The 10,403-nt window shown below is 56.1% G+C and overlaps 1 protein-coding gene across 6 annotated transcripts in view; it reads right to left on the bottom strand.

Annotated features, from left to right (window-relative positions):
* Positions 1-3,942: 3,942 nt before the first annotated feature.
* Positions 3,943-10,403, bottom strand: part of GRAMD1A (GRAM domain containing 1A) — a 33,099-nt gene continuing 26,638 nt past the window's right edge. For 3 of the 6 annotated variants that reach the window (XM_017847883.1, XM_017847884.1, XM_017847888.1), the window contains 7 exons: positions 9,060-9,163; positions 8,803-8,976; positions 8,625-8,712; positions 7,760-7,771; positions 7,329-7,436; positions 7,125-7,245; positions 3,943-4,364 (listed from right to left, as the gene is read on the bottom strand). In XM_017847883.1, the coding sequence (XP_017703372.1) occupies positions 4,272-4,364; positions 7,125-7,245; positions 7,329-7,436; positions 7,760-7,771; positions 8,625-8,712; positions 8,803-8,976; positions 9,060-9,163 (700 nt within the window). In that variant the 3' untranslated portion in view covers positions 3,943-4,271. The remainder of the gene's footprint in view (positions 4,365-7,124; positions 7,246-7,328; positions 7,437-7,759; positions 7,772-8,624; positions 8,713-8,802; positions 8,977-9,059; positions 9,164-10,403) is intronic. The other 3 variants (XM_017847885.1, XM_017847886.1, XM_017847887.1) reach the window with 2 other exon arrangements.

The raw sequence follows: 10,403 nt of genomic DNA, 5'->3' as shown, positions 1-10,403 counted from the left end.
GGCCTAGGGAGGGAGGAGGGAGGAGAGGGAGGGGGCGGGATGAATCACCGCGAGGGGAGGGCGCGGTCGCCCAGCCTTTGCCGCAGCGGCCCGGGAAGCGGCCGCTGCACGGGCCTCTCCGGGTGGCGCAGGGACCGCGACTTCTGGGAACGCGGCGGATGGTCCAGGTGTCTCCGACTCCGCTGGGGCTCTGAGGACCACCCCCCCACCTTCCCAGGGAGTCTGGAAAGGTCACCCCCAGAGTCACAAGAGGACTTGGAGCGCAGTTTGGGGACCGGGTTTCCGATTTCAAATGGTGGAGGTCATCCTCAGGAGTTCAAGGAAGCGAACCTCCAAGTGATCTCCCCTCAGAGCCCTGATATCTCGGCCTGGGGGTCACTGTGCAGGGACCCCAAATAGGCATTAGAGGAGGGTGGGGGCCATCAGGCTAGGACTACAGCTACAATCCAGACCTCACCCAAGCAGGCGGGGCACCCTGGGGAGAAGCAGCCCCGGGGATCTGGAGGTGCTGTTTCAGGACGATGACCCCTTCATGATCCCCTGCACCCCTTTATGTCCCTGATGTCACCTTCTACCCCTCTTTCCTCCCACTCCACTCTGGCCGTTCAGCCCCTCCTGCTGTTCCCAACACAGGGAACCCATTCCTGCCTCGGGACCTTGGCCCCTGCCCTCCCCTCTACTCCTGCTCTCCCCGCTGCCCCACCACTCTCCTTCCGCCTCCATGGCTCCAGTGTCACCTTCGTTAGGTCTTCCGTGTCCCTTCAGGGCAAACTGCCTCCCCCGCTCCTAACTTGACCTCCTTTACTCTTGTTGAGTGTTTTTCACAGCAGCCTCACTACCTGACATTATGTTTTTTGTTTTTTTTTTTTCTTCTTAGGGTCTGGCTCTGTCGCCCAGGATGAAGTATAGTGGGGTGATCTCGGCTCACTGCAACCTCTGCCTCCCGGGTTCAAGAGATTCTCCTGCCGCAACCTACGGAGCAGCTGGGAGTACAGGCGCGCACCATCATGCCTGGCTACTTTTTTTATTTTTTAGTAGAGACAGGGTTTCACCGTGTTGGTCAGGCTGGTCTCGAACGCCTGCCCTCGGGTGATCCGTCCGCATCAGCCTCCCAAATGCTGGGATTACAGGTGTGAGCCACCCGTGGCCATCCCAGCACTTTGGGAGGCCAAGGGCGGGGGGCGGGGAAGATCACCTGAGGGCGGGAGTTCAGGACCAGCCTGACCAATATGGTGAAACCCCATCTCTACTAAAAATACCAAAAAATTAGCCAGGAGTGGTGGTGGGCACCTGTAATCCCTGAACAACAAGAGCGAAACTCCCTCTTAAAAAAAAAAAAAAAAAAAAAAAAAAAGGCCAGGCGCGGTAGCTCAGGTGTGTAATGACAGCATTCTGGGAGGCTGAGGTGGGCGGATCACGAGGTCAAGAGATCGAGACCATCCTGGCCAACATGGTGAAACTCCATCTCTACTAAAATACAAAATTAGCTGGGCGTGGTGGCGCGTGCCTGTAATCCCAGCTACTCGGGAAGCTGAGGCAGGAGAATCGCTTGAACCCAGGAGGTGGAGGTCGCAGTGAGCCGAGATCACGCCACTGCCCTCCAGCCTGGCGACAGAGTGAGACTCTGTCTAAAAAATAAAAAAGAAAAATAAATTTTAAAAAATCCCCCAGGTGAGGATGCTGTCTTGTGTACCACCATGTCTCTTGCACCTTGAACTGTTCCTGGCACACTGCAGGTACTCAATCAATATTTGTCAAACAAATAAATGAAAGTCAATGTTCACTAAGCCCTTGGGATTTGCTGAACCCACTTCTTCTGCCCCAAATCTTCAGTGAGTTCTATTATCCCCATTTTACAGATGAAGAAACTGAGGATGGGAGAGGGCCGCTCCCTTGCCCAGAGTCATGTAGCTGGCCTAGGATGGATGTGGAATCCTGCCCCAGCAGTGGTAAGTGGCCTGTCCTACCAGTAGGTTCTGCCAAATGGAGAAAATGGAGGTAGGAGTTCTGGTCTGTCAGGACCAGGGTGGGAGTGAGACTCTCGGCTGAAGGCTCACTACCTAGGTCCTAGCCTCTAATTCTGGGTGGGGTAAGGTCTCAGAATCCCCCTGGCCCAGCCCTGCCCGACAAGAGGAGCTAGGGTGTGGGGCAGGACTATAGCAGAGGGGCAGGGAGCCAGGGACACCCGACACCTCTGTGGTCTAGACTTTTATGCCAGCGCCTCCTGAGCTGTGAAATTCCCCCACAGAGAATAACCCTCTTGCTGTTCCGGGCCCTTCCACTGGTGGGGGATGGTAGGTGAAGGCACAGTGAGGACAGGCCTCAGCACTGGACAGGAGGCACCTCACAGCCCTATAAGCTATGTTCAGTGAACACCTACTATGTGTGGGCTTGGTGCTGTTCTAAGCATTCTAAGCACTTTACTAACATTAGCTCATTTAATTCTTCCTATAGGTGATATTATTATTATACCCATGTTACAGATATAGAAGACTGAGGCTCAGCATGGGTACCTTGCCATGATCACACAGCTAGAGGGTAAGAGAAGCTAGCTCTGCCTCCTATGCCACGCCTGATCCACTCTCCAATCCCTCCTCCAGTCCCCTGCCCCAAGCCATCAGTTAGGATGATTCCTATAGCCAGGGGTGTGACGTGCCAAAGGTGTCTCTTTACCCCACACACTCACTCTGGAACCAGGACAAGGTTTCAGTGAGGTGGACCTGGGTTCTATCTGGACCAGGGACTTTGCCTCCAAGCTCATTTCCTCATCTGTAAAACAGGGATCCAACCAACCGTAAGCCTGAATGGGCCGTGGTGGGGTCCTGAGGGGGTCAGGACCTTGCATCTAAATGTGGAGACCCCAGGGGTCAGGCCTGGAGTCTGCCTCCCTGCTGGGTAGCCTCAGGCGTGTACATCTTTGTCTCCACCTCATGGAGTCACTGTGAGAATAAAATGAACATCAGATCTTGGCACAGAGCTCAGCACGTACGTACTTGGTACTCACTACACGAGTTACTTTTTTCCCTCTATTTTTATGCAATAAGTGTAACATTTATTGAATACTTACTCCATTCCATCTGTGCCAGGCCCTGTTATAAGTAGCCACATTTATGAACTCCTTGAACCTGTAATAGCGGTTCTCAAAGTGTGGTCTGGGGCTGGGCATGATGGCTCATGCCTGTAATCCCAACACTTTGGGAAGCTGAGGCGGGAGGGATCGCTTGAGGCCAGGAGTTCGAGACTAGCCTGGGCAACATAGTGAGATCCCATCTCCAAAAAGAAAGAAAAAATTAGCCGGCCATGGTGGCTGACACCTGTAGTCCCAGCTGCTCAGAAGGCTGAGGTGAGAGGATGGCTTGAGCACAGGAAGTCGAGGTTGCTGTGAGCCATGTTTGTGCCACTGCACTCCAGCCTGGGCGACAGAGAAACCCTCACTTAAACAAAAAAAAAGTGTGGTCTGGGATGGCACCATGAGCATCCCCTGGGAACTCATTATAAAGGCAGAATCCCAGCCCTGCCCCAGACCTACTGAACCAGAAATTTGGAGGGAGGGGCCTCACAGTCTGTTTTTCATCAAGCCCTCCAGGAGATTCGAATGCAGCTCAAGTTTGAGAACCACTCCCTTCTAACAGCCCTGAGAGACAGGTACTGTCATTCTGCCCATTGCACAGGAAGGGGCACTGGAGCTCCAGGGGGTTCACCTGCTGCAGTTACACCACTGCTAGGAAGCAGGATTTGAACTCTGGCTCCCAGAGTCTGTCCCCGGAGTTCCTGCGTTGACCTCAGATGATGTAAAGCTTGTGTAAGATGCTGGGGGAATTCCAGATCGTTTCAGTGGCTATGGCCCCGGAACACAGACAGAGGTCCCCTCCCCACCACAGCAGGATCTGAGTGTAACAGGAGGCTCCCACCCACTCCCAGGGCCCCATAGGCACAGCCACAGCCACTTCTGACCCTTTATTGGGGCACTATCAGCCCCAAATAAATATAATACATTAAACCCAGAGCTGAGGGAACCGTGCACCCCAGGAGGCGCCCCCCACAACCTCAGCCGGGCAAAATAAGTTAGTGGGGGGTCTGCCAGAGGCCGGGCCAGCTCCCTGGTCTAAAGTGCATCTCGGTTCCGTGGCCCCCACGTCTGCACAGCCCCCGGTCGGGCCGTCGGGAGGGGCGGGTGGGAGATGCCTGGCGCTCACACCGTGCCAGCAGTGGCCGCCGAGGCTCTGTGTGTCCATCTGTCCATGTGGGGAACAGCTGCGTGGCTGGGGACCTCAGGAAAAGCTGGCTTCGGGCCGGGGCTGGGTGTCGAAGGGAGGATCTGACACTGTGATCCCTTGGTGCAGCTTCTCCAGCGAGAACTTCATCTGCGGGGAGGAGGTGAGCAGGGCTGGGGGTGAACGCTGGAGGTTGGGGGGTGATATCGCCCACCCCCATCCTGCCACTGAGAAACTGAGGGTGGTCTAGAGGCCATACTGCCCCACCCCAGGGTCCCTCAGTGAAAAGAGCACAGCCACGTTGCACCCAGTTTAAATTCTCAGAGGCAGCAGAGGAAGGGGCTTAGTGTGTGCCTGGCACCCCGATGGCCTGGGTTCAAATCCTGGCTCTGATCTTGTTACCTCAGTTAACCTCAGGCACGTCCTGTAACCACCCTGAGTCAAAATCCCCTCATTTGAAATACGGGTCTGTAACACATCTGCTCCATAGGATTATTTCAGGGTTCTGAAGAGCACTGAGAACCCGGTGTACACTAAGTGCTCAGCACATGTTAGCTGTCACCATTACCCCCTCTGTGACCTCGGGCAAGCTCCTGAGCTCCTCGAACCCCTAGATGCCTCATACCGCCCACCTATGTATAAAACCAGGATAACGGCCGGGCACAATGGCTCATGCCTATAATTCCAGCACTTTGGGAGGCCGAGACCAGTGGATCACTTAAGGTCACGAGTTCAAGACCAGCCTGGCCAACATGGTGAAACCCTATCTCTACTAAAAATACAAAAATTAGCCAGGCGTGGTGGCGGGTGCCTGTAATCCCAGCTACTTGGGAGGCTGAGGCACGAGAATCGCTTTAACCTGGGAGGCAGAGGTTACAGTGAGGCAAGATCATGCCACTGCACGCCAGCCTGGGTGACAGATTGAGACTCTGTCTCAAAAAACTGGGATAACAAGAGCATCTTCCTCAAAGGCTGGCTGTGGGGATAAGGCAGTCATGCTTAAAACTTAGAACAGGCCGGGCACGGTGGCTCACATCTGTAATCCCAGCACTTTGGGAGGCCGAGGCAGGCAGATCATGAGGTCAGGAGATCGAGACCATCCTGGCTAACACGGTAAAACCCCATCTCTACTAAAAAATACAAAAAATTAGCTGGGTGTGGTGGTGGGCGCCTGTAGTCCCAGCTACTTGGGAGGCTGAGGCAGGAGAATGGCATGAACCTGGGAGGCGGAGCTTGCAGTGAGCCGAGATCATGCCACTGCACTCCAGCCTGGGCAACATAGAGAGACCCAGTCTTAAAAAAAAAAAAAAATTGGAATAGCCCAGCCACAGGTAAGTGCTCAGTCTGCATCTACTCTGAGTACCAATCTGTGACATCAGCTCGGCACCCTTGGCAGTTTGAGAGGGAGGAAAATGATAAAAATTTAACTCAGGGCCAGGTGTGGTGGATCACACCTGCAATCCCAAGACTTTGGGAGGCCGAGGCAGGAGGATTGCCCGAGGCCAGGAGTTTGAGACCAGCCTGGGCAACATGGTGAGACTCTGGTCTCTACAAAAAATTTTTAAATTGGCCAGGCGTGGTGGTGCGTGCCTATAGTCCCAGCTACTCAGGAGGCTGAAGCAGGAGGATCACTTGAGCCAGGAATTCGAGGCAGCAATAAGCCATGATCGTGCCACTGCACTCCAGCCTGGGCAACAGAATGAGACCCTGTCTCAAAAAAATAAAATAAAATAACGCAGGATGGGGGGCCCTGCTCACCCTCTCTGAGTGATGGGGCCTCAGCCTTCATCCTCTCCCAACCCCGTCCTGCCCCACCCTTCCAGTGTGAGCCTCTCCCAAGCTTGATTTCGGGGGGGAATGAGACTCCTAAAGATGAGCCTTCTGATATGGAAGGGTCTGATGAAACAAGGTTTTCACTGTCACCCACAACTTCAGCTCTGCTGGCCTTGGAAATGCAGGCAATGCCAGACTCTGTTTCCCAACCGCCTTCCCACTTCCACACCTTCCCCAGTGCCCAACACTTGCTCTGACCCACCGCAACTGCTGGCCTGAGTCTCCTGGGGCCTGAGGGCATTGCTGTGTGATGACATCACATTTATTAGGCATCTGCTTTGTCCCTGGCACTAGGCTCACACTCAGGACACCCAGCCCACATCCAGTGTTTCCTGTGGGCCTGGCACCACTCCCAATGTCAACTTGTCTCATCCTCACAACAGTCTTTGAAGTAGCATCAGTCATTATCCTGTGCACAGAGGCGGCCACGGCCACCATGGCAAAATCGCTTGCAAGACGTCACACACCGGAATGGGAACCTGGTTGTCTGAGTAGACATTGTCCCTGAACTACACTGGGTGTCTGGGTGTCTGGATCCACTCCGTTTTGGAGATGAGACCTCAGATCCTTTGAAGAGTCTCTCCCCTTCAGACCATGTGACCCCTTAGCTACCCCAGAGTGGGGTAGGGGGTAGAGGGACTACACCTGGCCTGCCCTGGCTGCTGTGATGGGTCAGGGGTGGGCCTGAGACCTCAGCAGGCAATGAGAGTAAGCGCCGTGGTCCCCGGTGCGGGGAAAAGTGTGGCCTCCAATGAAGCCAACCCTGGAGATGGGCACAGGGCAGAGTGAGCACGAGAGACTGACTCTTACTGCCATTGAGTGACCAAACCCAGCCGTGCCTAACGTGAGATGACTCTGGACTTTTCTCCAGGACGTGAGCCAGTCAATTCTTTCTTCCATCCACGCTTCCGTGCTTTCCCCTGTAATGCTGTGGGGTGGGGACTCTGAGTGGCTTCCTCATTTTACAGAGGAGGACACTGAGACCCGGAGAAGGGAGGTGCCTGCCGCATGATGGGGTTTCAACACAGGACCCTACAACCCTGTAGCCCCGGGCCCTGCCCAAGCGGCGCCTCCTACCTCATCCAGGAGCTCCACGGAGGCCCGCAGGATCTGCCTCCACTTGTGCACCTCCACGCTGTGGAACTGCTTCTGTAGCGCCAGGATCTCGGCCCACTCTGTGGCCGTCTGAGGGAACTTGCTGTGGGGATGCCGGGCCTGAGCAGGGCCTTGGCCTCCCCTAATGTGCCCAAGCCCCCCCATTTTCCCAGGCTACCCACTCACCCCTTGGCCAGGGCCAGGCTGTGCCAGGACTCAAAGGTGTGGGCTGTCCTTTCCAGGGACCAGAGGCGGTAGAAAAGCAGGACGTTGAGGGCGATGAGGATGATAAGGCTGGGGACAAGGGTCAGAGGTCAGGATTCCTGGGGTCTAGATGCTCTGAACCCTCCCATATATATAGCTACACCTTGTAGGGACACCTCTATCCCCCATTGCAGAGGAGGAGAATGAGGCTCAGAAAGGGTGAGACATGCCTAGGGTTGCACAGTCCATAGCAGGAAAGTCAGGGTTCAAATCCAGGCCTGTCTGATGCCCATACCCTTGACTGCCATGCCAGGTTGCCTCCCTGGGGGAGCCAGGGGGCATGGGGTGGGGAGAAGAGGCTGCAACAGGGGTGGGGTGCAGGGAGGGGAGGGCAGGGGGACTCAGGACCCTACCTCACACAGATCCTGCAGCAGCAGCAGTGAGGGGAAACAGAGAGATAAGCGCCGCCCAGCCTGCCCCCAACACCCCCAGCCCTCCTCGCCCTGGGCAGCTCTGGGCCGAGCGCACCATACCCCCTCACTGGATAAGAGCTGAGAGTTGAGGTTCAGAGGCTGAGCACGTAGCCGGCCTGACCCTCACCTCCCAGGATCTGCTCAACCCTGGGATCCGGCTTCTGTTTCCTCCCAGCGTCCTGCCCACCAACTCCTGCAGGCTTCTGGGCAGGCGTGTGGATTCTCCCTGCCCAAGCCCTTCTCAGCCTAGACGGTCTCCACCCTCTTAGGACGCCCATCCTGACTGCCCGCTGTGGCCTGGGAGAAAGCTGCCGCTGGCCTGCCAGGGCTTTCCCACTCCTGGCCCTGATCCCTTGGCCCATGCATCCTCCATCCCGGCCCAGATCACTGTGGTCTGCTGTCAGGTCTATCTTTTCCTCAAGATCACTGCTGTGTCCTCAGCATAGGGGAGGGCACAGAGAATGCAACATGCATAAATGACCTCACTGGTTAGGCACACCTCTCCTGTGCACCTAATTCCAGAATCTTTGTGTGCCTGTTCCTCCAGAGAGCCCCCCTTGATCCCTGCGTGAGGTCAGGCCCCTCTGATCTCCCATAGCTCTCCCTGGCTCTGCTCTTCTAGCAGGGAAGACTTCTCCATGACAAACCGACACATCCCAAACATTGCCTCATCTAATCCTTGCTGTGAGCAAACCCACACTCCCACTTAAGCAGAGAGCCCAGAGAGGCCATGCACTTGCCCAAGGTCACACAGCCAGGAGGCAGGTTCAGGCCTGTGTGGCCACTGCTCCTGTCTCTTACTCACACGATGCTGATGAGAACCAGGGCATTGGGGATGCCTGCCCCGGGGCCCTGGTCCACAGACGGTTCGGAGAAGCGGGAGCTGAGGGAGCCTGCAGGAGAGCAGCTTGGAGTCAGATGGCCCGGCCCAGGCCCCCGATCCTCCGCCCACCCCGACCCGGCCCGGCCCCAACGGAACGCACCCGAGGTGTGCATGCCAGCCCGGGCACAGGGGTCAGGATCTGGGTGCTGGGGCCCATCCCCGTGAGCCCGCCAGCTCAGGGGCCGCTTCCGCCGCCGCAGGCCGGATAGCAAGCCCCGGGCATCCTTCCCGCCTTCCTCCAGGGACAGCTTCTCGGCCTTGGTGAGCTCTCGCTCTGCGTAAAAGAGGGGGCTCTGGATGCCCACACCTGGCCAGGCCATCCCCCAACCTGTGCCCCGGCCGGCCTTCTGTCCCTACCCAGATGGTGGAAATAGTCTTCAATGCCGCTCCACGAGTTCTTCTCAATGAGCGACTTCACCAGGCTCCAGGGCTGCTTTCGGTAGCGGATCTCAGAGGACACTCTGGGGTTGGGAGATCAGGGGAAGGAGGTCAGGGTCTGACTCCAGCCCTGCCTGTCCCATCGCCCAAGTTGAGTTCTTTCCTTCCCCTAATTCAGAGAGGGCCCCTTGTCACTCACAGACAAAACAGATGGGTTCCCTACCCTCCATGGCTTCCCTGGATACCCCATACACCACCCCGCTCAGCCCGAATGCCAGCCAACTCGGCCCTCAGTCCTTCTCCACCCATGCCCAGTACATGGGCAAGGCTCCAGGTGGCCTGAGCCCTGTCCACCCACTGACCGAAGTCTTAGCCAGACCTTGCCCCTGAACCTCTTCCATCCAGCTGCTGCACCCCAACTCCACATGGGCTCAGCTCAACACAGACGGCTGAGTCCCAAACTGACCTCCTGGTCTTTCCCCAAACCCATTCCTTCCTGCCATCCCCATCTGGGTCAAGGGCAGCTCTGTGATTATAGTGGCTCGGGCCCCACGCCTCGGGGTACTCCTTGAGCTCTCTTTCCCTCACCCCCACATCCAATCTCTCTGCAAATCCTGTCAGCTAAACCTACAAAATCTCTTCGGAATCTAACTCTTCCCCCTCCATTTCCCCACCCTGATTCAGCCTCCGTCCCCTCCAGCCTGGATGACCCCAGCAGCCTCCTCCCTGCTCCTGACCCTGTCCTTGCAGTCTATTCCCACCAGAACAGAGGCAGCCAGAAGGAGCCTGGGACCACCTGAGTCAGGTCAGCCCCTCCTGGCTCAGAGCCCTGGTCTGGTTGCCCTTCCCTCCAGGTAAAAGTAAAGTCTTGGCCAGGCGCGGTGGCTCAAGCCTGTAATCCCAGCACTTTGGGAGGCCGAGACGGGTGGATCACGAGGTCAGGAGATCGAGACCATCCTGGCCAACACGGTGAAACCCCGTCTCTACTAAAAAATACAAAAAACTAGCCAGGCGAGGTGGCGGGCGCCTGTAGTCCCAGCTACTCCGGAGGCTGAGGCAGGAGAATGGCGTAAACCCGGGAGGCGGAGCTTGCAGTGAGCTAAGATCCGGCCACTGCACTCCAGCCTGGGTGACAGAGCGAGACTCCGTCTCAAAAAAAAAAAAAAAAAAAATAAAGAGATGGGTTTTGTAGCAAATATCCTATTTTCAAAAAAATTGAGCTCAAAGAATGCATTCAACAATGCATATTATTTAGACTAGGTGTGTAGCTACTTTGAAAGATAGTACTATTTTAATGCATGAATTCAAGCATCATTAGTTTAT

Source organism: Rhinopithecus bieti, unplaced genomic scaffold (genome assembly GCF_001698545.2).
Source record: "Rhinopithecus bieti isolate Rb0 unplaced genomic scaffold, ASM169854v2 scaffold_30337, whole genome shotgun sequence".
Taxonomy (NCBI): Eukaryota; Metazoa; Chordata; class Mammalia; order Primates; family Cercopithecidae; genus Rhinopithecus; species Rhinopithecus bieti.
The sequence above is the reverse complement of the archived record's forward strand: the minus strand, read 5'-3'. Positions and strand labels throughout refer to the sequence as shown.